At 43.4% G+C, this 22437-nt stretch overlaps 3 protein-coding genes across 4 annotated transcripts; 2 read left to right on the top strand and 1 right to left on the bottom strand.

Annotated features, from left to right (window-relative positions):
* The first annotated feature begins 440 nt into the window (after positions 1–440).
* On the top strand, positions 441–4331 carry LOC123071132 (leucine-rich repeat protein 1). The gene is made up of 6 exons (XM_044494627.1): positions 441–774; positions 1639–1710; positions 2661–2804; positions 3022–3093; positions 3180–3251; positions 4031–4331. Exons 1-6 carry the CDS (start codon positions 569–571, stop codon positions 4098–4100), a joined length of 636 nt encoding a protein of 211 aa, XP_044350562.1. The 5' UTR covers positions 441–568; the 3' UTR covers positions 4101–4331.
* Positions 4332–5297: 966 nt separating this feature from the next.
* LOC123071129 (L-2-hydroxyglutarate dehydrogenase, mitochondrial) lies at positions 5298–10997 on the top strand. Of its 2 annotated transcripts, none has more exons than XM_044494624.1 (6): positions 5298–5627; positions 6140–6421; positions 6836–7272; positions 7499–7658; positions 7781–7881; positions 10582–10997. In XM_044494624.1, exons 1-6 carry the CDS (start codon positions 5370–5372, stop codon positions 10625–10627), a joined length of 1284 nt encoding a protein of 427 aa, XP_044350559.1. In that variant the 5' UTR covers positions 5298–5369; the 3' UTR covers positions 10628–10997. The 2 variants fall into 2 exon arrangements, with proteins under 2 accessions (XP_044350559.1, XP_044350560.1); XM_044494625.1 differs by lacking the exon at positions 10582–10997 and adding an exon at positions 7970–8262.
* On the bottom strand, positions 8749–11778 carry LOC123071130 (probable U3 small nucleolar RNA-associated protein 11). Its single transcript, XM_044494626.1, has 8 exons — positions 11555–11778; positions 11256–11346; positions 10134–10225; positions 9953–10049; positions 9770–9849; positions 9555–9638; positions 9069–9168; positions 8749–8841 (listed from the first exon to the last, which is right to left on the bottom strand). The coding sequence occupies exons 1-8, from the start codon at positions 11608–11610 to the stop codon at positions 8749–8751; spliced, it is 693 nt and encodes a 230-aa protein (XP_044350561.1). The 5' UTR covers positions 11611–11778.
* Positions 11779–22437: the final 10659 nt, after the last annotated feature.

Consider the following 22437-nt stretch of genomic DNA (forward strand, 5'->3'; position numbering starts at 1 on the left):
ATCTTCAACCTACAAAGACAAAGAGTGGGAAGGGGATTCTAAAACGACGGTAGGGGTGAAAGCGGCTGAGGGCTAACACAACCGGGTCTCTTTGTTTAGCGCATCTCCGTCACCACAAGACTAAATAATTGGCTTAGCGAAGAAGCTCAGCTCCGGCCAATCAGGTTCAGACGTTTTTTCCACTTGGAATCGAGAAGATTCACACATATAGCTGAAGAGTAGGAAAGGAAAAGGCAAGAAAAGACAGAGAACAGCCTAGCACAAGACCCCCAAGGAGGACAGACTGACCCAAGTCAACTACCAATTCGCTGGCTTTCCACCCAGCATGCATGGCCCAGGAACCCAACCCAACCCACCCAACTCGGTCCGGCCCGGCCGCTCCACTACGCCCTCCCACTGACTTTTTACCACCGCACACGCCGAGCATACAAAAGTGGGAGGCGTCGGCAGCAGCCGCACTGGACCGGAGCAGACACATTGCAGCTTCCTCCTCCCACCTTTCCCCACCCGCTGCTAGCAGCACCGCCGCGTCCAGATCCGGCGGCCGATCTCCCCCGCCCGTCTCCCCATGGCGGCCGGAGCCCTGGGCCTGGCCCTCGTCGCGGCGTTCGCGCTCGCGCTCGCGGGGGCAAACTCCGAGGGCGACGCGCTCTCGGCGCTGCGCCGCAGCCTGCGGGACCCCGGCGGCGTGCTGCAGAGCTGGGACCCCACCCTCGTCAACCCCTGCACCTGGTTCCACGTCACCTGCGACCGCGACAACCGCGTCACCCGCCTGTGCGTCCCCCTCTCTTGCTCGCCCTTTAGTTTTGGTTTGGGTTGGGGCTGTGGTCTGTCTGTGCATGGTGATTCGGATAGCCAGGCTCGCGTCTTTGGAGAGCAAGCGATTTTGCAGCGGCTGTGTTGATTCCTAGCTATAATTTGTTCCCGACAGGACAGACCAGTGTTAGGTGCATCTGCGTAATCGAGGATTTAGTACTCAATACTGGTAGATTATTGTTGGCAGCGAAGGGTGGGTATGGTCCTACGTGAATCAAAAGAAGAGTCTGATCGGAAGTTATCTGTTTGAGCAAGTGTTCTCAAGTTTTTCTTTTTGTTGCTTGGGGCAATAAGGTTGAAGTTTCCCAAGACTGAAGAAGTTAAACCATTTATATAGACTGAAAAGGGAAATAAAGTAAAAAAGGCGGGGGGAAATAAGTTACTGTGCTGGGATAGTTGGTGTTGTTTGTGTTCTCCATGATTTTTCACTGCCTAGTGCTTGCCAATGTTCCTTGGGATCTCGGATGAAACATTGTATGCCTGAATTTTTTGCATTTTCTTCTGCATGCCCTATCTTAACAAACAATAATTCTTAGGATCTAAAAATAGTCACTAATTCACTATACTCCCTCCGATGACTGATCCATATTAATTGTCGCTGATTTAGCACAATCCAATCCATTTTAATTGTCGCTGATTTAGCTAAATTGTCGCTGAGGGAGTAACATATTTCTTTGCTGTATATATATAAAAAGTGCGGACATGCATATTGTTCTCTTTTCTGGGAGAAAAGCTGTCGATGATTTCTTGTATTTATATGAGATCAAAATTTTACAAGAATATCTTCATCTGATTGTTCTCTTCAAATGCCCCATCTTGCAGAGATCTTGGTAATTTGAACTTATCTGGTCATCTGGTGCCCGAGCTTGGTAAATTGGAGCATTTGCAATATCTGTAAGTTCTTCTTTCATGTGGTTTGGTTCTTATTGCTAATTTCTCTCAGTAGTAAGATGAAACCTACTGTATTATTTTTGTTCACTGCTGTTTACACATAAAGTTCCATCATCTGCAAAATACACTATATTCATTGAAGTAGATGATGTGTCCCATTTAAGTCGCAATTTGCAAAACACCAACAGTAGCATCTGATCATCAAATTAGTGCTGATTGATTTGTCATTTGGTCGGATATGTGGCTCTTGTAACTACCAAATCATGTGGGCTATATCTACTACAAGAGATAGTTTTAACTTGTATGCATGTGATTTATACTAGCTTTGTTGTTGGTAAAGACTTTGAACTAGGATGGCACATGTTCCAGCCTCCAGGTGTAAATTTGTTTGAACTTTCAACTTATAATTTAGATTGCTTCTTTTTTCAGTGTAAAGCTTATGTATTAAGTTGTGTCACATGATATAGTAGCTTTACAGTACTACAACCTATGTTAATTAAGCTAATGGAATCCTCAGTCGGTAGCAGAACTTGAAAGCAAAAAATGAATAGTAGAGACATGGATTAACCTGCTATGATGACTAAGAAATCTTAAGATAGTCAGATATAAATGGAGCTGACCATGGCTTCCATTATAGTATTGTACGACCATTACATGCCTTAGGTTAAACAAGTAGATATGATGCTATTTTCAGTCCTTCATTGGTGTCCTCCGAAAACCTGTTCAGTACACTGTTTAACTAAATAACTAATGCACATTATCCTGTTTTGAACAGGTATGTAGGATCCATTTCCATTTTTGCCGTTGGTGCATTTTGTTTACGTTCTATTTCTGTAGAGTTTGTTTTGAGGATATTAAGGCCTGATGTATCGAACTTTCCGTTTAGTGTTTAATGTTAACTAATTATTCATCTCAATGCAATGCAGTTGTATTGACTATTAGTGTTGCAACAGGGAACTTTACAAAAATAACATTGAAGGAACGATCCCGTCGGAACTTGGTGATTTGAAGAACCTAATTAGCTTGGACTTGTACAAGAACAACGTTTCGGGGACTATACCTCCAACACTTGGGAAGTTGAAGTCCCTTGTGTTCTTGTAAGTTTTATGCTCTTCAAATACTCTCTACATATGAAATAGTTATCACATATTAGCAACTGAATGCGGATTTATTGCTGTTTATGCTAAAGATGAACTTTCTGTATTGTTCTAATGGTCTTGGGTTGTGCTAGGATATCCGTTCGCAGCGGCTATGTACAGATGTAATACTATAATTCTGTATTTTATGCTTAACGCACGGTTGTGCTTTTCATAGGCGGCTCAACGGCAATCGTTTGACTGGACCAATTCCAAGGGAGCTGGCCGGAATATCCAGCCTCAAAGTTGTGTAAGTACAGTTTCATTTCCAATGATGAGTGCAGTTGGCTCCACGTGAATCTTCCATGTGATAATTTTGGCTTCATTGTTTTTCAGTGATGTTTCTGGTAATAATCTGTGTGGAACAATTCCCACGACTGGACCATTTGAGCACATTCCTCTCAGCAAGTAAGTTTGCTTGCCTTCTTTAATGTACTGCGACATTGAGATTTTCAAGATATGCCCACAATAGAAGTTTCAAACTAATAAGAACTCCAAAGATATGCCTTCAATTTTAGGATGTCTGTCTCTTAACCAATACTTAACATAGGCTTATTAAATCATCCCTCTGATTATTTGACCGGCCAATACGTGGATCCTAAAATCACATAGTACATTTTCTCATCAGTTCCTCACACTTAGTTACACATCTATGGCTGGATGCTTCCATATTTGCAAAATTAATTTGGTTGACTGTTTCCATGATAAGGTGGATAACCACTATTTCTGATACGGAAGATATAATCTTATCATTCTGAAAGGGCATCATCCAAGTGTGTGAGTGCAAGAATGGGAGGCTTTTTGTCACCTATTGTGCTGCTGTGGGTTCGAGCATAGTTTAGCTGACCCATTCCAAGCACTTCCTTCGTCACCTGACACTAGTGTTTTCTTTTTCATCCCTTTCTGTTAAATCTCTTTTAAGTATTTGATATGTTTTGTGAACCAAAGTGCATGGATAACCTTTTGAGCCGGAGTGGGCACATAGCGCCGTAAACTCGCATCCTAAATGAAGTAATGAACTGTAATTCTACAAGTGCATCTCAACCACTATGTTTTCTTTTCATAACGATGCATTTTTTTTATTTGTATCCACTCTCCACTTTCCAGTTCATGTTCAAAAAACCATTACGTTGTTCCGTTTGTCGAGCCATTCGTTGACAAGTGTGGGCGTTCTGTTTTATGTGCAGCTTCGAGAGGAACCCACGCTTGGAAGGACCAGAACTACAAGGCCTGGCTGTATATGAAACCAACTGCTAAACGGCCACGGGAAGGTGGAAAATGCTTAGGAAGTAACGGGCGTACAAGGTTTACCGGAGATCGGGGTGATATAGATTGTTAGGTCCGCAGTTTGCCACTTTGTAATGTTCCTCCCTACATAGCGTTGTCATGCCATGTGTGCCTTGCTCTCAGCAGGGAAGTTGAGTTGTTGTATGTTGTGTAGCAGAACGATGCTTTCTGCCTGTGGAAGTAAAACATAAAGATTGCCTATGTGTCATGACTCAAATGGTATTGTCATCTACTCATCTCTATTATTGCACCTTTTGCTTGCTTGCTTTGGGCAATGCATCAATTAGATCTACGAGTAGCATTCTAGCTGGTGGATAACTGATGTAGGGCTGATATGTCATTGGTGTGAGATGTCCAAGCAAGAGTAGCTGGCAGACTTCCAACCTTTTTTCTGACCTGATGTATATATCAAATTAAATTCTTATAGCGGTGCCAACCAAAACAATTGAAGTAAATAAACGGATGGCTGTCGCTGGCATTTATACTGCCTGTCCTTTTGGAGATGGGCAAAGTTGACCTCTGCTAATATCTTGAAAAATATTCAGGTTGGACAGTTAAAAATCATGTGTAGGTTTGTCCCAAAAGCATCTTCACAACATGTACGAGCGAAATTACTTTCGTTACAGGGAAAGAAGTTGCCAGTGACAGTGATTTCCTTCAGAAAAAGTTACTGGGGCAATTATTTCGATATGAGATGAAACTGTCAGACACGATCGGGCTAGGCTTGGGCGATTGTAGCGGCCTCGCTGAGAGCATGGTTAATAGCACAGCCTGCTGCTGGCTATAAGCCCCTGCCGCATCATCTATAAAGCCTTCCCACACAATAAGCTGGCTTTTAGGTTGGCTCTAAGACTGACCCTAATAAAGACATGGACATTTGATATTTGCACCTGTTGTGATCCAATACATACAACACCTTTGTGGCCATTTCAATCAGCATATATCTGCCATTCATACCAATAAGCAACTTCTTTCCAATATTGGTCGTTCTTGTAATTTGATTGGATTGGATCATTTGAATTATTCAACCAAGCACCAACCTACAATATTACCAAAAGAGGTTTATTCTTCTCCTAGTAATGTAAAACATGGAGACCAACATGGAGATCAGATTTTTGCTGATGTGGACTCCGTTGCAGCCTGCTGGATAGGACTATTGTACTTGCTCTGAGAGTGATCGACTGGTGCCACCGAGCCAGGGTCGGACCCAACTCGCTACCCGAAACCGGGGCGACCGTGATGCTTCCGCTGCGGCGCTTGTCGCGGGCCTGCCGCCGGCGAGGTCTCGCCCAGTTCGCCGCCGGAATCCCCCGGGAGGCGGCGGACGCGGTCGTGGTGGGCGCCGGCGCGGTCGGCCTCGCGGTGGCGCGCGCGCTGGCCATGGCCGGGCGCGAGGTGGTGGTGGTCGAGGCGGCCTCCAGCTTCGGCACCGGCACCAGCTCCCGCAACAGCGAGGTCATCCACGCCGGCATCTACTACCCTCCCCGCAGCCTCAAGGTCCGCCCCGTTCTTGCCGAGCCGTATAATCCACGAGTTCGTGTAGAAGGATTCTAGTAGTAGCTTTCTGTGATATTTCAGTTTAGTTCAGTCAGTTCTCACCAGTCACCACATTGGACAGTTGACATTAGCATTTCAGCATTTCAGTCTCTTAGGTGTCTGTGTCCTTAGAGTTTGAGACTGGTGTACAAATACTATTACTGAAAATAAAACACATATAATTATCGGGCAAATAGTAATCTTCGTCCCTGCTTTGTGTTATTTTCAGTTTTGCACATTGCGGTAGCAATATTCTTGTCGATACTTTTGAGCTATGTATATACTGTCTCTAATGCTGAGTGCACTTGTAGAATCACAGTTCATTACTTCACTTTCCCCTTCTGCCCGTCTATGGCATTCTTAATATAATGATCCTTTTCTCTGTCCTATTCTATTTGATGAATTACCAAAGTGCTTTCTTGCCATGCTGAAATTAATTACAGAGTTTTTTTCCTACGAAATGTTTTTTGTAGGCTAATCTTTGTGTAAGAGGAAGGGAAATGCTCTACAAGTACTGCACAGAACGAGCAATCCCCCATAAACGGCTCGGCAAACTTATCGTTGCTACTGGTGTTGCAGAGACTGCAAAGCTGGACATGCTCCTCAAGAGTGCTAAAGACAATGGGGTGGATGATCTTCAGATGATGGAAGGTTCTCAGGCCATGGAGATGGAACCTGAACTTCGTTGTTTGAAAGCTTTGCTATCACCTAGTACTGGGATTGTTGACTCACATTCATTCATGCTCTCCCTTTTGGTACTTGGCTAATCTGTTCTTGATACTTACCATTTTTGTCTTCGCATTGTTTATTTTGCCTGCTACAATCCTCTAAATGATTTAATTATTTGGAAGGTCCCTTTTCACACTCTCCAAGAGTGAAAAAACTGCATAGATAACTGAAATAGCGCTACGTAGAGGGCCTCTGCACTATCGAAGCAATTTTAACTAGTTAAGATATGTTGATGTTTCTTTCTTTCGTTTTCCTTCTCAAATGAGCTCCCAGCAATGTTTGGAAGGTTCAGGCCAGATAATCCAAAATATTTCACATGCCTCTTTCCTGTACACGATTATATTATGTTCATTTTATGTTAGTCCACTTCATCCTGTTGCATCATGCAAAACTCTAAATCTTCTCATACTGTCATGTGATTTCCTTTTCTTGTGATGCAGGCTGATGCTGAAAATCTAGGCGCAACCACATCATATAACACAGCAGTCCTTAGTGGGCGTGTTGGAGATGAAGGGCTCGAGCTTCATATTTCTGAAAGCAAAGAGCTGGAGAACCATTCTATAGGCTCTCCTGTACTCCCACAGATTGTTTTGCTTCCAAAACTTCTGATAAATGCAGCAGGTTTGAGTGCAATTCCACTTGCCAAAAGACTTGATGGCCTTGACCAAGCATTTGTGCCCCCGGCTTACTATGCCCGTGGATGTTACTTCACCCTCTCACAAACCAAGAGTCCTTTCAGCCACTTAATATACCCTCTACCAGAGGATGGTGGCATAGGGGTCCATGTCACACTAGACTTAAATGGCCTTGTTAAATTTGGACCAGATGTTGAATGGTTAGATGGTAAAATGGATGACATGTCATGTTTCCTGAATAGGTAAGCCATTATATGTGATCTTTTTTACTTGTTATATACACATCGCTGAAATCGATGGAGTTACAAATACTACCTAATATGGCATGCTAATGTTCTAGTGGTGTCCAATATTTTAAAATAAAGTTACTATAGTTGTTGCCTAAAATTTACTGATTTATATAAAAATAGTTTCTCCTTCTTGAAAATGCCAAGATGTTGTATGACTTTTAGCATCTATGTACATCAGATTTGATTACTCGGTGAACCCCACCCGATGTTCTGGATTTTACTCTGTGATAAGGAAGTACTTTCCAAATCTCAAGGATGGTTCTTTGGAGCCTGGTTATTCTGGGATCCGACCAAAGCTTTCTGGCCCGGGACAGCGCCCTTCGGATTTTGTTATTCAGGTTATTGTCTGATTTAACATAGTTCTTATTCATTTCCAGCACACTACATCAGCTTCGAAGTTTAATTTTCACTCAAGTATGAATCAATAAACCTGTGAAGCTGAACACTCTGACTACTGCAGGGGGAGGAAGTCCACGGTATTCCTGGGCTGGTTAACTTGTTTGGTATAGAATCCCCTGGTTTGACATCAAGCTTGGCAATTGCAGAACACATTGTTTCAAGGTATAACAGCACTTGATTCTCAAACAAACACCGATTGATGAATTGCAGCAGGATGAACTCAGGATGGCTGGAAATTCATGAATTGCAGCAGGATGAACCCAGGACGTCTGGAGGCTATCATGTGAATCACATTGCTTACAATGATTTCCTTGTTTATTTCCTTTTATTTCGGGGGAGAACAAGATGCGGCTTGTAAAGGTGTAACTCTGCAGCTTATAGTTGAATAAACAGAATATATCAATTGCGGGTTTGATGCATAGAAAAGTGGATCCTCACATAGGTTTTGTGGGAAGAGGATCCTCTGCATTACAAGCTTGTGTTAAAGACCATTTGATGAAAATTGGATGGCCATGATTGAACGGAAAGCATGTTGGTAGTGCACATTTTCTTGCATAAAAAATACGAGGCAACTCTGATAATTTGGCTCTGCTTTCTAATCGTAGAATGCAAGTTAATCAGCTGCCAGGACTGAAATTCTATCACAAATATCTTGATAACAACACAGGCATGATTTTCAACTATACCCATCAGAATTGTTCTTACATGGTGACTGTGATCACTTAACATTTCGAGAAATTGACATAAGGTAATAGACTAATAGCAGTACATTCTCCGGCATAGGATCCACAAATAGCACCAGGCAAAGGTTATAAAGGTATCTGAAAGTAATGGATGGGGGGTTGTGGAAGGGCAAGGGCGATGTCACAGGGAAGAGAATCTCTTCAAGCGCCAGCTTGTCTGTTCCCAAATGTCCAGCTTTCGTCATTCCTATCATCTGAAGTTTAGCGAACGACGGTGAGTAAATTGACAGGTCAGCAAGAAAACAAAAACATTTTTTTTAACAAGATAATAAAAACTAAAAGCATCTCACCGCTTCCTTTGCGCACGCCACTTGTAAACAGTCTGTGATGCTGAATTTACAATTTCTTCTTCACGGAGCTTCCTTTTGCGTCCAGGTTTCTGCCCCAGTATTAAACAAGTTCAGTAACTTCAAACTTGACAACAAAAACAGTACTACTTTACTATCAACATGACCATCAAAATTTCATAAGCCAGTTTGTTTTAAGATTTTGACTTTAGGCTGCTTGAGACATCGGTTGATGGCAAAACCTGAACTGGTTCAACTGAGTTGTATTTTTTACATTCAATAAACATAAAATTTTATGGTTCAGTCAGAGAAAACACACCTTCAGTTCCTTTTGCAAGGCCATGTCCGCATACAATTTCTCAAGATTCTTAACCCTTTCTTTCCTGCTTTCCAACTCCTTGTAGGAGGAAGCTGTTTTCCTGTAAAGAATTTGATGGGATATAAGTTTATCAGGCAGTACCTGATGCACTAACGTGCAGAGAATCAAGATAATGCTTTGAGCTAGAGAACAAAATCGCATCCCACATCTAAGCCATTACCACTGAGTAATTTGCTGAATGCATTTACATTCACACCCACATCAACCATGAATAGCATGAACTAAATCACCAAAACACCCAAAATCTCAAGTCTCAATAATGAAGCAGGTATTTCTGACGAGAATAAAGGCTAAAGAGAACAGATCCAACATTCATTCACTAATGAACCGATAATGAAGGCTATCCTTCCCAAGTACTTATAACATTAATCACAGTAGCCACATATACAACACGGAAATCATATTCCCAAAAGAACAGCACACTACCTCTTTATACGAGAAGGGATGTTGCCAAATTGAGGTGTACTGCTGCTTTGACCTATCCTAGATCGTATTTCTTTGGCTTCTTCTCTGAAATAAAACAGCTAATCATCTCAATATTTACAAAATATTAGGTGGCCAGCCAGCGACTTATAAATGAATCTTCTAAAATCAATCCAAAATTGAAAAAAAGGTAAGTAGCAAGAATGCCACGTTTATACCTGTCTTCCGCAAAGTAAATGTGCTTGTTTGAACGCTTGTCATCCACTGAGTGAAGGGTTGAGCTCAACCGTTCAACTTTCTACAGTCAAAGGGGTGACATTCAAATTGGAACAGAAATATAGGATTTAGCCACAAAAAACAAAGTACTCATTTGTTTTGAATATGTCGAAGTCACCGCAAACCTTTCTTTCACTTTGAACAGCCTGAAAGATGTATCCCATGTCTTTATGCTTCAACAGCATACGTTCCTCTTCGGTGTATTTATTATTTGCTTCAGGCCTAATAAAAGGTACACGATAATCCAAATTAACACGTAGAATATACCAAGGTTCGAACTGCCAGAGTAACTACTCTATAACGTACTTGGGCCTATGGATTCCATCCACGGTTTTACTGTTGATCATCTTGAAATAGAACTCATCTGGGTTCTTGAATGATGCCTTCTCCTTCAGATTCTGTATTTACCAGATAACAACAAGGACCGTAGGTTAGTTATAAGATAGCTATAATAAACATCCTATTGGGGTGGAAACAGTTCAACACCTATTTTTTACATGCCCAGTGGCCAGGGTAGTCTGGCGATCCATTGGGGTGGTTTTAGGCACTGATAAATGTCCAACGAACTACTGGCAATACTTCGTATGGTGTCACAACTTTCTCCCTGGGAAGAAAACTTTCTACACGGTCGGCTTAGCGGCCACTTGTTGGGCCATATGGTTGGCGCGCAATCGAGCTACTTTTGAAAAGAAACAAATCAAGACTCCTTTTGAGATTGTGTTCTCTCTGTGCTCTTTTTTGCTCTACTGGACAGGTCTACAGCAAGGGGACGACGCCAGGGAGCTGCGCACAGGAGCTGAGATGATCAGGGCTAGCACGATGCAGCTGATGAAGATGTGTGGTGCTGTCAAGCAACCGATCCAAGGTGCCTGATGCTTCAGAGATGCTCTGACTGAAGAGATGGCTGGCACGTGAAGTCTATCTTTTGCTGCTTCTTCCCGGAGGAGATGTTTCTTTCCATCTGGCATGCTGCTGTGTTTACCCCTTAGTATGGTCTTTTGAGAATGTAATAGGCTAGACTTTATGTTGTGCTACTCAGGTTTTCACCCCATGACACTCGTTTCGATGGCGAGCGAGTGTGGTGGGTTTCCTGGTAGTGCTGGAACTCGCTCTACCTCTTTCCCTCCTCCTGACTTTTCCCGTTGGAACTGGTTGTATTTCCGTTCTATGCAATGGAAAGGGGTAAAGCCCGGTTCTAAAAAAAATATATAATAAACATCCCAGGAATGTACCAAATAAACAGAAGAAAATGCCCTCTGAACTCTCCTAGGTCTCAATGGTGTGTTTGGGTTGAGCTCAATTCGATTTTCGGCCAATGTTGGCAAAACAAAAGAACTAGAGCCAGTTAAAGGGGCACATCACATGACATAGGTGAAGAGAAGAAATGGCACACAAGAGTCCCAACTTGGGAGCGAACAGAAGCAATACCCTGATGAAATCCTCCTTGCGCTGGTAGGCCCTGGCGCGGAGGATATGGTCCTTGTGCTTCTCCAGAAGCCCGTACTTCTTCCGCGACTCCCTGCAACACCAATCCGAAATCCAAACTCAGTCCGCAAATCAGCGCAGACTCGGGGGGGGGGGGGGGGGGGGGGGAGGTCCTACACGGAGCCGCCCCCGGAAGAGCCCCAGGACTCCGGCGGCGGCAGCGCCGCCGCGGGAGGCGAGCCCGTGAGGCTCGAGGGGAAGCGGGGGAGCGTCGCGGAAGGGGAGGAGGAGGAGGGACTTACGGCTGGGCGCGCTCCTTGTGAGCCCGCCGCGGAATCGAGTTCCGCAGGGACGACATCTTCGAGCCTCGCTGCCCCTCTCCCGGAAAAACGAGCGAGCCGGCGGAGGAGCGGATTTGGGAGGGGCTACGCGGCGAGGAGAGGGGAGAGTGGAGGCCGAAAGAGAGGGGGGTGGCCAAGCTAGGGTTCAGGGTTTGGGTTTTCCTCGGGCAGTCGGGCGTGCGCGATGCAAGATGAAGGGTCGAAGTCCGCGAGCCCGGTGCGAGGCGGCCCGTTCGTATTGGCCTGTAGTGATATGTTTTTCTTTTTTGTGAGGAGGCTGACCAATTGTTTTTCTTTTTTTGAAACTTTTTTTTTGCAGATAAACTTATACTCAAGCATCAACCGTACAATCCTGCTTACATAAATCGATGACCTCTGGGGGTCCTGATCCCAACCGGACAACAGTTCTACTCTCAGTTCTAGCAAAACTAGCTAAAAAATCACTGACTAAATTTTGACCACAGTTGATATGAGCAATACGAGTCGTTCAAAGAGACTTCAACTACTTTATCTCTGCCACCAAAGATGCATAGATTGACCTGTCAATGTCCTTGTCCTTCAACATGTTCACCGCTGTAAGTGAATCCATCTCGATGCAAATTGGAAGTTACGTCTGCTGAATAGCAATGGAGAAACCTTCCATGCATGCACATATTTCCGCTTCAAGGGCATCTCGGCATGAAAATAACTCCCTATAAGATGAGTAAATAATGTTGCCTAGATTATCACGAAGCACCATGCCAGCAACAGCCCTTCCATCATTAGTCCAGGAACCATCCGTATTGAGCTTCATCCAACCCACCGGAGGAGGAAGCCACTTAGCAGGAGACGCAATTCTTGATATTTCATGTGGCCTATTTACTGATGGATCATAAGATATCACCGCTTTACCTTTCACCGGATCACAATTAGAATTTTGAGCTAGTGCAATTAAAGACTCAAGGTAACTGCATAGATAATGACGCGAAGCATTCATCGGTGCAGGAATTTTATTGTGTACCAACTCATTCCGATTATGCCAACATCTCCATAAGGTGAATAATAACATAACTTGCTCAATGTCTCTTAAAGGATACAAAACCTCCAGCAGCCATTCTACGCCCGTGTTAGACACCTCCTTTAATTTCGGTGGGCGCCAGACCTTACTCATGCATTCCCGGAGTTGCACAGCAAGTGGGCATCGACATATGTCATGAAAACTATCTTCCAGCTCAGTTGCACACACTGGACAGAAACTTGTTACCTCTAATCCACGCTTGGTTTTGTTTTGCCATGTAGGAAGTGAATCAACAGCAACTATCCACACAAAATTCTTAACTGTGGGCAGTACATTTGTTCCCTATATTAGCTTCCAGCAAGCTCGCCATCCATTCGATGCATAACTCGAGGCTTGGGCAGTCTCCCTGCACGACTCCTCAAAAGCCATGTCATATGCAGACTTAACTGAAAATGTACCAAGTTTACCTGGGCCCCAAGCCAACACATCATCTCCTTGCCTCGGCGATGCACATATTTTCAAAATTTCCACAACATCACATGGCAAGAATATCGTCCTTAGAAGATCAACATTCCATGAATCATTGACATTTAGGAACTGTGAGACATACCCCATGACATCTACCTTGAGCTGAAATTGGCTTAAAAGAATAGGGCCTCGGAATCCAATTGTCACGCCATATGCGGACACCTTATCCATTACCTATCCTCCATATCAACCCTTTCTTAAGCAAGTCGAGGCCATGAGATATCGCTGTCCAAGATGAGGATGCATTCCCAGGGAAAAACAGTATCCTCCGACTTACCATTTGGGTAATAGCATGCTTTCAAGAGTTTAGCACACAAGCTATCTGGCTTTGTAATTAATCTCCACACCTAACGAGCTAAAAGTGCTTGATTAAAAATACGAAAATCATGAAACCCAACACCTCCCTTACACGTTGGTTACTACAACTTCGACCACGCCCTCCAGTGTACCTTCCTCTTTCCTTTAGAAGCTCCCCAATAGAAATTCCTAACCATACTGGTTAGATCATCACAGGCATCAAATGGAAGCTTAAATACACCCATGATATATGTGGACAACGCCTGTGCAAATGACTTAATCAGTACTTCTCTCCCAGGTTGTGCCAAATGGCCATCTCCCCACTGAATTAACCTTTTCACAAGTTGGGTCTGCAAATTTTGAAACTTGCCCTGTGAAATACGTCCATCCGGGGTTGGCAGGCGCAAATACCTCTCCTCAAAACCACTACTGGGAATATTGAGAGCATCTCTCACCTCCTGTTGATTAACCATTGGACAACTTTCACCAAACAAAATAGAACATTTATTATAATTTAGAGACTGTCCGTAGCTAAAGCATATAGATCAAGACAAGACTTCACATGTTCCGCCTGCTCACGAGATGCCTTAAAAAACGGGAGCGTGTCATCTGCAAATAAAAGGTGTGATATACCTGGCGCCCTTCTGCAAATTTTGACCGACATGATATTTTTTGTATCCAGCCTATTGAAGGAAATATGCCCTAGAGGCAATACTAAAGTTGTTATTTATATTTTCTTATATCATGATAAATGTTTATTATTCATGCTAGAATTGTATTAACCGGAAACTTAGTGCATGTGTGAATACATAGACAAAACATAGTATCCCTAGTATGCCTCTACTTGACTAGCTCGTTAATCAAAGATGGTTATGTTTCCTGACTATAGACATGTGTTGTCATTTGATGAACGGAATCACATCATTAGAGAATGATGTGATGGACAAGACCCATCCGTTAGCTTAGCATAATGATCATTAAGTTTTATTGCTATTGCTTTCTTCATGACTTATACATGTTCCTCTAACTATGAGATTATGCAACTCCCGAATACCGGAGGAACACCTTGTGTGCTATCAAACATTACAACGTAACTGGGTGATTATAAAGATGCTCTACAGGTGTCTCCAAAGGTGTTTGTTGGGTTGGCATAGATCAAGATTAGGATTTGTCAATCCGTGTATCGGAAAGGTATATCTGGGCCCTCTCAGTAATGTTCATCACTATAAGTGTAGGATCAAAAGTATGTCTAGAGGGGGGGTGATTAGACTACTTAACCAATTAAAAACCTAGCATTTTCCCAACTTTAAGTCTTGGCAAATTTTAGCAACTTTACACAAGTCAAGCAATCAACCTACACATGCAATTCTAAGAGTATAGCAGTGGAATCTAAAACATTGCACATGAAGGTAAAGGGAGGAGTTTGAGGAAGCAAACACAATTAGAGACGCGAAGATTTTTGGCGTGGTTCCGATAGGTGGTGCTATCGTACATCCACGTTGATGGAGACTTCAACCCACGAAGGGTAACGGATGTGTGAGTCCACGGAGGGCTCCACCCATGAAGGGTCCATGAAGAAGCAACCTTGTCTATCCCACCATGACCATCGCCCACGAAGGACTTGTTGGGGAACGTAGTAATAATTCAAAAAAATTCTACGTATCACCAAGATCCATCTAGGAGATTCTAGCAACAAGAGAGAGAGAGAGAGAAAGTGCATCTTCATACCTTTGAAGATCGCTGAGCGGAAGTGCTACAAGAACGCGGATGATGGAGTCGTACTCGCGGCAATTCAAATCGCGGAAGATCCGATCTAGCACCAAACGGATGGCGCCACCGCGTTCAACACATGTACAACCCGGGGACATCTCCTCCTTCTTGATCCAACAAGAGGAGAGGAGAAGTTGAGGGAGAGCTCCGGCAGCACGACGGTGTGGTGGTGGAGCTTGTGGTTCTCCTGTAGGGCTTCGCCAAGCACTACAGAGGAGGAGGAGGTGTTGGAGGAGGGAGGGGCTGCGCCAAGGGAAGGGGTGCTGCAGCCCTCCCATCCTCCCTCTATTTACAGGGTGAAGGGGAGAGGGGGTCGGCCCCTCTAGATCCCATCTAGAGGGGGGCGGCGGCCAGGAGGGGAGACTTGCCCCCCAAGCAAGGTGAAGGCGCCCCCTCCCCTAGGGTTTCCAAACCCTAGGCTTGGGCCCTTGGGGGCGCACCAGCCCACTAGGGGGTTGGTTCCCTCCCATATTCAACCCATTAAGCCCCCCGGGGCAGGTGACCCCACTCGGCGGACCTTCGGACACCTTTCGGTGGTCCCGGTACAATACCGATAACCCTCGAAACCATTCCGGCGACTGAAACTGGACTTCCCATATATAAATCTTCACCTCCGGACCATTCCGGAACTCCTTGTGACATCCGGAATCTCATCCGAGACTCTAAACAACCTTCGGTAACCACATACTATTTCCCATAACAACTCTAGCGTCACTGAACCTTAAGTGTGTAGACCCTACGGATTCGGGAACCATGCAAACATGACCGAGACATATCTCCGCCCAATAACCAACAGCGGGATCTGGATACCCATGTTGGCTCCCACATGTTCCACGGTGATCTCATCGGATGAACCACGATGTCGGGGATTCAATCAATCCCGTATACAATTCCCTTTGTCCACCGGTATGTTACTTGCCCGAGATTCGATCGTTGGTATCCCAATACCTCGTTCAATCTCATTACCGGCAAGTCTCTTTACTCGTTCCGTAACGCATGATCCCGTGACTAACTCCTTAGTCACATTGAGCTCATTATGATGATGCATTACCGAGTGGGCCCAGAGATACCTCTCCGTCATACGGGGTGACAAATCCCAGTCTCTATTCGTGCCAACCCAACAGACACTTTCAGAGATACCTGTAGTGCACCTTTATAGCCACCCAGTTACGTTGTGACGTTTGGTACACCCAAAGCATTCTTACGGTATCCGGGGGTTGCACAATCTCATGGTCTAAGGAAATGATACTTGACATTGGAAAAGCTCTTAGCAAACGAACTACACGATCTTGTGCTATGCTTAGGATTGGGTCTTGTCCATCACATCATTCTCCGAATGATGTGATCCCGTTATCAATGACATCCAATGTCCATGGTCAGGAAACCATAACCATCTATTGATCAATGAGCTAGTCAACTAGAGGCTCACTAGGGACATGTTGTGGTCTATGTATTCACATTTACGGTTTCCAGTTAATACAATTATAGCATGAACAATAGACAATTATCATGAACAAGGAAATGCAATAATAACCATTTTATTATTGCCTCTACGGCATATTTCCAATAGGACTTGCCTCACTAGGGTAGATCTTCATGAAGTAGGCAATCTCCTTGCCCGTACAAACTCCTTGGTTCAACTCCACAATCTTGACGGAGGCTCCCAAGTGACACCTAACCAATCTAGGAGACACCACTCTCCAAAAGGTAATAGATGGTGTGTTGATGATGAACTCCTTGCTCTTGTGCTTCAAATGATAGTCTCCCCAACACTCAACTCTCTCTCATAGGATTGGATTTGGTGGAAAGATGATTTGAGTGGAAAGCAACTTGGGGAAGGCTAGAGATCATGATTTATGTGGTTGGAATGGAATATCTTGACCTCAACACATGAGTAGGTGGTTCTCTCTCAGAAAATGAATGCTGGAAGTGTAGGCACGTTCTGATGGCTTTCTCCTCGAATGAAGAGAGGGTGGAGGGGGTTTATATAGCCTCCACACAAAAACTAACCATTACAGACAATTTACCAAACTCGGTGAGACCGGATCATGAAACTCGGTCAGACTGATTTAGTTCATAATGTGACCGTTAGGCATTTCGATGGGACCGACATGTCAACTCGGTGGGACCGATTTCTTTAGGATTAGGGCATAACGTAATCTCAGTGAGACCGATTACACAAACTCGGTGGGACTGACTTTGGTAATAAGCTAACCAGAGAGTTGGTCAGGCAAACTCGGTGGGACCGATTCGCTCATCTCGGTGAGACCGAAATGTTACGAAGGGGAAACAGAGAGTTTGCATTGCGAACTCGGTGGGACCGGTCGCTCATCTCGGTTAGACCGAAACGTTACGAAGGGAAACAGAGAGTTTGCAATCCCATCTCGGTGAGACCGTGATCCCTATCGATGAGACCGAAGTGACTACGATTTCTGGCAGTGGCTATGGCAAATGAACTCGGTGGCGCCAGATAGATCAAATCGGTGGGGCCGAGTTTGACTTTTATTCTCGCTATCACTCTGGTCAGACATCTTGGCAGGTAAACTAACAACAAACCCTGTGAATAGATATAGGTGAGGTAGAGTAGATGAGCATCACAAAGTGCAGAGATTTTTGGAAAACAAATGAGTCAAAAACTTAGTTTTAGTTCTCTACTGAAATGATTTCGGAGCTACCGAATTGATAAACTTGGTGATACCGAAGCAACATTTGGAACCTAAACTAGTGAACTCGGTCAGACCGAGTCATAATTCGGTGGCACCAAGATTGCTAGGGTTTCACATAGAATCGAACTCGGTCACACCGATTTGCAGTTTTTGGTCAGACCGAAAAGCGCATGTGCAATGGCCTAAGCCAAATCGGTGAGACCGACTTCTACAATTCGGTCGGTCCGAGATGAGTTCAGTGGAGACCTAACCCTAAATTTTCGGATCAAACTTAACCTAAAGGAAGTTTTCTCTAGATAGATTGATTTCATACGTGGCAAAGATCATGGCATTAACCTTGTGCTTAGAATTGAAGGTAAAAAAGAGAGCACAAGGGGTCGAACTCATACCCTAGTTCAGCGGGAGGTCGCTGGCGGCGAGGAGACAATCTGGAGACCCAAGGAGGCAGAGCAGGATATGCACGGGATGAGGGCTTTTGAAGAAATTTCCGAAATCTCACCCGGGGATATATATATCCCGACCCTGTTGGTGTGACCGAGTGGAACAACTTGGTGGCACTGAGATGCAGAATTGCAAGCAGTTACTGCAACTCGGTGTGACCGAAATGTTCCAATCGGTTACACCGAGATGAAAACCTAGATCAACCTTGTGAACTCGGTGTGACCAGAATGGATGTCTCGGTCGTACCGAGATGCACAAAGAGGTTTTGGAAGTCTAAGTCTATGACGAATCGGGGACTCCGAGTGCTCCTCACACAGAGTGGTTCGAATCTGACTTGATCAAACTTTGTGATGTAGCATGAATAGAGTTTGAGACGAGAAAAGCATAGATAGCTAGAGAAGGTTCTCAGGCATTCTTGTCCATCCACTTGGCAAAAGAGAAAGAGCCAATCAATCAAAGCAACAAGTGGATGTCCTCGAATGAGTAAAGTATGCAACCAACATGTTCACTCAATAAAATGGCAAATCAAATATGTGGCAAAGCATGCACAAACACTCTAGCATCTATCAAGCAATTTGCGATGACTATGTCATCTATATATGAGTATATTGACTTAGGAGTCAAATGAGAACATTTGATCATAGGTCATACTCATCATTTAAGCACAAGTGGGGTTACCACTTTTACATAAAGCATTGTTGTGTTCACACTGTTAGAGTTGCTTTAGCTCAATTCTTAGAGTAAAGTGATACATCTCCAACGTATCTATAATTTTTTATTGTTCCATGCTATTATATTACCTGTTTTGGATGTTTATGGGCTTTACTTTACACTTTTATATCATTTTTGGAAATAACCTACTAACCGGAGGCCCAACCCGTATTGCCATTTTTTTTGCCTATTTCAGTGTTTCAAAGAAAAGGAATATCAAACGGAGTCCAAACGGAATGAAACCTTCGGGAGCGTGATTTTTGGAACGAACGTGATCCAGAGGACTTGGAGTGTAAGTCAAGAAGCTCCTGAGGCGGCCACGAGGGTGGAGGGCGCCCCCCTACTGGGCGCGCCCCCTATCTCGTGGGCCCCTCGGGCGTCCACCGACGTACTTCTTCCTCCTATATATACCCATGTACCCCGAAAACATCAGAGGCGACCACGAAAAACTATTTCCACCACCGTAACCTTCTGTATCCGCGAGATCCCATCTTGGAGCCGTCGCCGGCGCTCCGCCGGAGGGGGAATCCTCCACGGAGGGCCTCTACATCAACTCCAAGGCCTCTCCGATGAGTTGTGAGTAGTTTACCACAGACCTTCGGGTCCATAGTTATTAGCTAGATGGCTTCTTCTCTCTTCTTGGATCTCAATACCAAGTTCTCCTTCATCTTTTTGGAGATCTATTTGATGTAACTCTTTTTGTGGTGTGTTTGTCGAGATCCAATGAATTGTGGGTTTATGATCAAGTTTATCTATGAGAAATACTTGAATCTCCTCTGAATTCTTTTATGTATGATTAAGTTATCTTTGCAAGTCTCTTCGAATTATCGGTTTGGTTTGGCCTACTAGATTAATCTTTCTTGCCATGTGAGAAGTGCTTAGCTTTGGGTTCAATCTTGCGGTGTCCTTTCCCAGTGACAGCAGGGGCAGCAAGGCACGTATTGTATTGTTGCCATCGAGGATAAAAAGATGGGGTTTATATCATATTGCATTGGTTTATCCCTCTACATCATGTCATCTTTCTTAATGTGTCACTCTGTTCTTATGAACTTAATACTCTAGATGCATGCTGGATAGCGGTCGATGTGTGGAGTAATAGTAGTAGATGCAGGCAGGAGTCGGTCTACTTGTCACGGACATGATGCCTATATACATGATCATGCCTAGATAATCTCATAATTATTCGCTTTTCTATCAATTGCTCGACAGTAATTTGTTCACCCACCGTAATACTTATGTTATCTTGAGAGAAGCCACTAGTGAAACCTATGGGCCCCGGGTCTATCTCTTATCATATAAGCTTTCAATCTACTTTTATTTGCATCTTTACTTTTCCAATCTATATCATAAAATACCAAAAATATATTTATCGTATCATATTATCTCTATCATATCTCACTTTCGCAAGTGGTCGTGAAGGGATTGACAACCCCTTTATCGCGCTGGTTGCGAGTTCTTTGTTTGTTTGTGTATGTGCGTGGGACTTGTGAGGAGCCTCCTACTGGATTGATACCTTGGTTCTCAAAAACGGAGGGAAATACTTACGCTACTGTGCTGCATCACCCTTTCCTCTTCAAGGAAAACCAATGCAAGCTCAAGACGTAGCAAGAAGGATTTCTAGCGCCGTTGCCGGGGAGGTCTTCGCTCAAGTCAAGATATACCAAGTACCCATCACAAACTCATCTCCCTTGCATTTATATTATTTTCCATTTGCCTCTCGTTTCCTCTCCCCCACTTCACCCTTGCCGTTTTATTCGCCCTCTCTTTCTCAATCTCTCTCTCTCTCTCTCTCTCTCTCTCTCTCTCTCTCTCTTTCGCTTGCCTTTTTCTGTTTGCTCGTGTGTTAGATCGTTTACCTTGTCTTAGTGGCTAGTCCTCCTATCCTTGTTGTTGCTCCCGAACATGAAATTCTTAATTTTAAACAAAGGGAGGGAGAAAATTTAAAAGATGCTTGGCATAGAATCTGCAATGCTCAAAATAAATCTACTAGGAAGCTTTCCACTTCCGTTCTTCTTCGCAATTTTTATGTAGGCATTACCCCTTGGAATAGATGCATTCTTGATACCATTATCGGAGGGGATTTCTTGAGTAGCCATACGTTTGATGCTTATAATGCTATGTTAGATTTGTTTGGCCCACCACCTCTTTTGGTTAGTGGAACTATTTTAACTTTAGAACATGTGATGCAAAGGCTTGAAATTATTGAAAATAAAATTGCTATTGTTGAGTTAATTGAAAATTTGTATAAAAAGATCCACAACCAAATTACCCAATATGGATCTAAGGTTGGGACTACTCTGAAAAATCTTAAAGAAAAGGAACCTGCAGTTAATGAAAGAATAGAACAAGATTCTACAAGAACTGGTAAACTTGAGGATATAATTACTAATTTAGGGTCTACCTTTTCATCTATGAAAAATACTCCAACTCCTCCTATTAAATTTGGCAAATTAATGTATGTTCCTAAAAATAAGGGTGAATCTTCTAGTAAGGAAAATGCGGATCTCAAATCCATAAGTGTTCACCCTAATTTTTCCACTATCATAAAGGAACCTTTTGCTTCAAATGAATGTCTTGATTTCTTTCCTAGAAACTTAATCATTGCTAAAAAGAAAGAAACTCCTAAAAATTATAAGCGAGCTACTTATGAATCAAGTGCCAAAGATGGCACTAGTTAGATCTATCCTCGCTTTTATGCCTAGCTTGGGGCGTTAAACAATAGCGCTAGTTGGGAGGCAACCCAATTTTATTTGTGTTCTTTGTTTTTGTTCCTGTTTAGTAATAAATTTTGCTTCTACTTTCTGTTTATATGTGTTTTCATGTTTTATTTAGTGTTTGTGCCATGTAAAACCTATAGGATAACCTATGGTAATAGTTAATTTGATTCTGCTGAAAAACAGAAACTTTGCGCTTACGAGAAAAAATTCAATAAATCACAGAAACGTGATTTTGCGTTGATTCTTTTTGATGTAGATCAATAGAAAAATTGCCTAGAAGTTCCTATTTTTGTAGGATTTTTGGAGTTCTAGAAGTAACTGAAAGTTACAGATTGCTACAGACTGTTCTGTTTTTGACAGATTCTGCCTTTCGTGTGTTGTTTGCTTATTTTGATGCATCTATGGCTAATATGTAAGGGTATAAACCATAGAGAACTTGGAATACAATAGGTTTTATACCAATATAAATAAAGAATGAGTTCATTATAGTACCTTATGTGGTGGTTTTTCTTTCTTTCGCTAACGGAGCTTATGAGATTTCCTGTTGAGTTTTGTGTTGTGAAGTTTTCAAGTTTTGAGTAAAGATTTGATGGACTATGGAATAAGGAGTGGCAAGAGCCTAAGCTTGGGGATTCCCATGGAACCCCAAGATATTCAAGAATAGCCAAAAGCCTAAGATTGGGGATGCCACCGGAAGGCATCCCCTCTTTCGTCTTT

Source organism: Triticum aestivum, chromosome 3B (genome assembly GCF_018294505.1).
Source record: "Triticum aestivum cultivar Chinese Spring chromosome 3B, IWGSC CS RefSeq v2.1, whole genome shotgun sequence".
Taxonomy (NCBI): Eukaryota; Viridiplantae; Streptophyta; class Magnoliopsida; order Poales; family Poaceae; genus Triticum; species Triticum aestivum.

Bases quoted from the DNA above. Each gene is read 5' to 3' on its own strand.
- LOC123071132 (XM_044494627.1), top strand. From the start codon at position 569: ATGGCGGCCGGAGCCCTGGGCCTGGCCCTCGTCGCGGCGTTCGCGCTC. The intron at 775-1,638 runs GTGCGTCCCCCT...CCCATCTTGCAG, and splicing joins GACAACCGCGTCACCCGCCT to AGATCTTGGTAATTTGAACT. The intron at 3,252-4,030 runs GTAAGTTTGCTT...TTTTATGTGCAG, and splicing joins GAGCACATTCCTCTCAGCAA to CTTCGAGAGGAACCCACGCT.
- LOC123071129 (XM_044494624.1), top strand. From the start codon at position 5,370: ATGCTTCCGCTGCGGCGCTTGTCGCGGGCCTGCCGCCGGCGAGGTCTC. The intron at 5,628-6,139 runs GTCCGCCCCGTT...TGTTTTTTGTAG, and splicing joins ACCCTCCCCGCAGCCTCAAG to GCTAATCTTTGTGTAAGAGG. The intron at 7,659-7,780 runs GTTATTGTCTGA...TGACTACTGCAG, and splicing joins CTTCGGATTTTGTTATTCAG to GGGGAGGAAGTCCACGGTAT.
- LOC123071130 (XM_044494626.1), bottom strand. From the start codon at position 11,610: ATGTCGTCCCTGCGGAACTCGATTCCGCGGCGGGCTCACAAGGAGCGC. The intron at 10,226-11,255 runs GTATTGCTTCTG...TGGTAAATACAG, and splicing joins GCAAGGAGGATTTCATCAGG to AATCTGAAGGAGAAGGCATC. The intron at 9,850-9,952 runs GTTTGCGGTGAC...CTTTGACTGTAG, and splicing joins CTGTTCAAAGTGAAAGAAAG to AAAGTTGAACGGTTGAGCTC.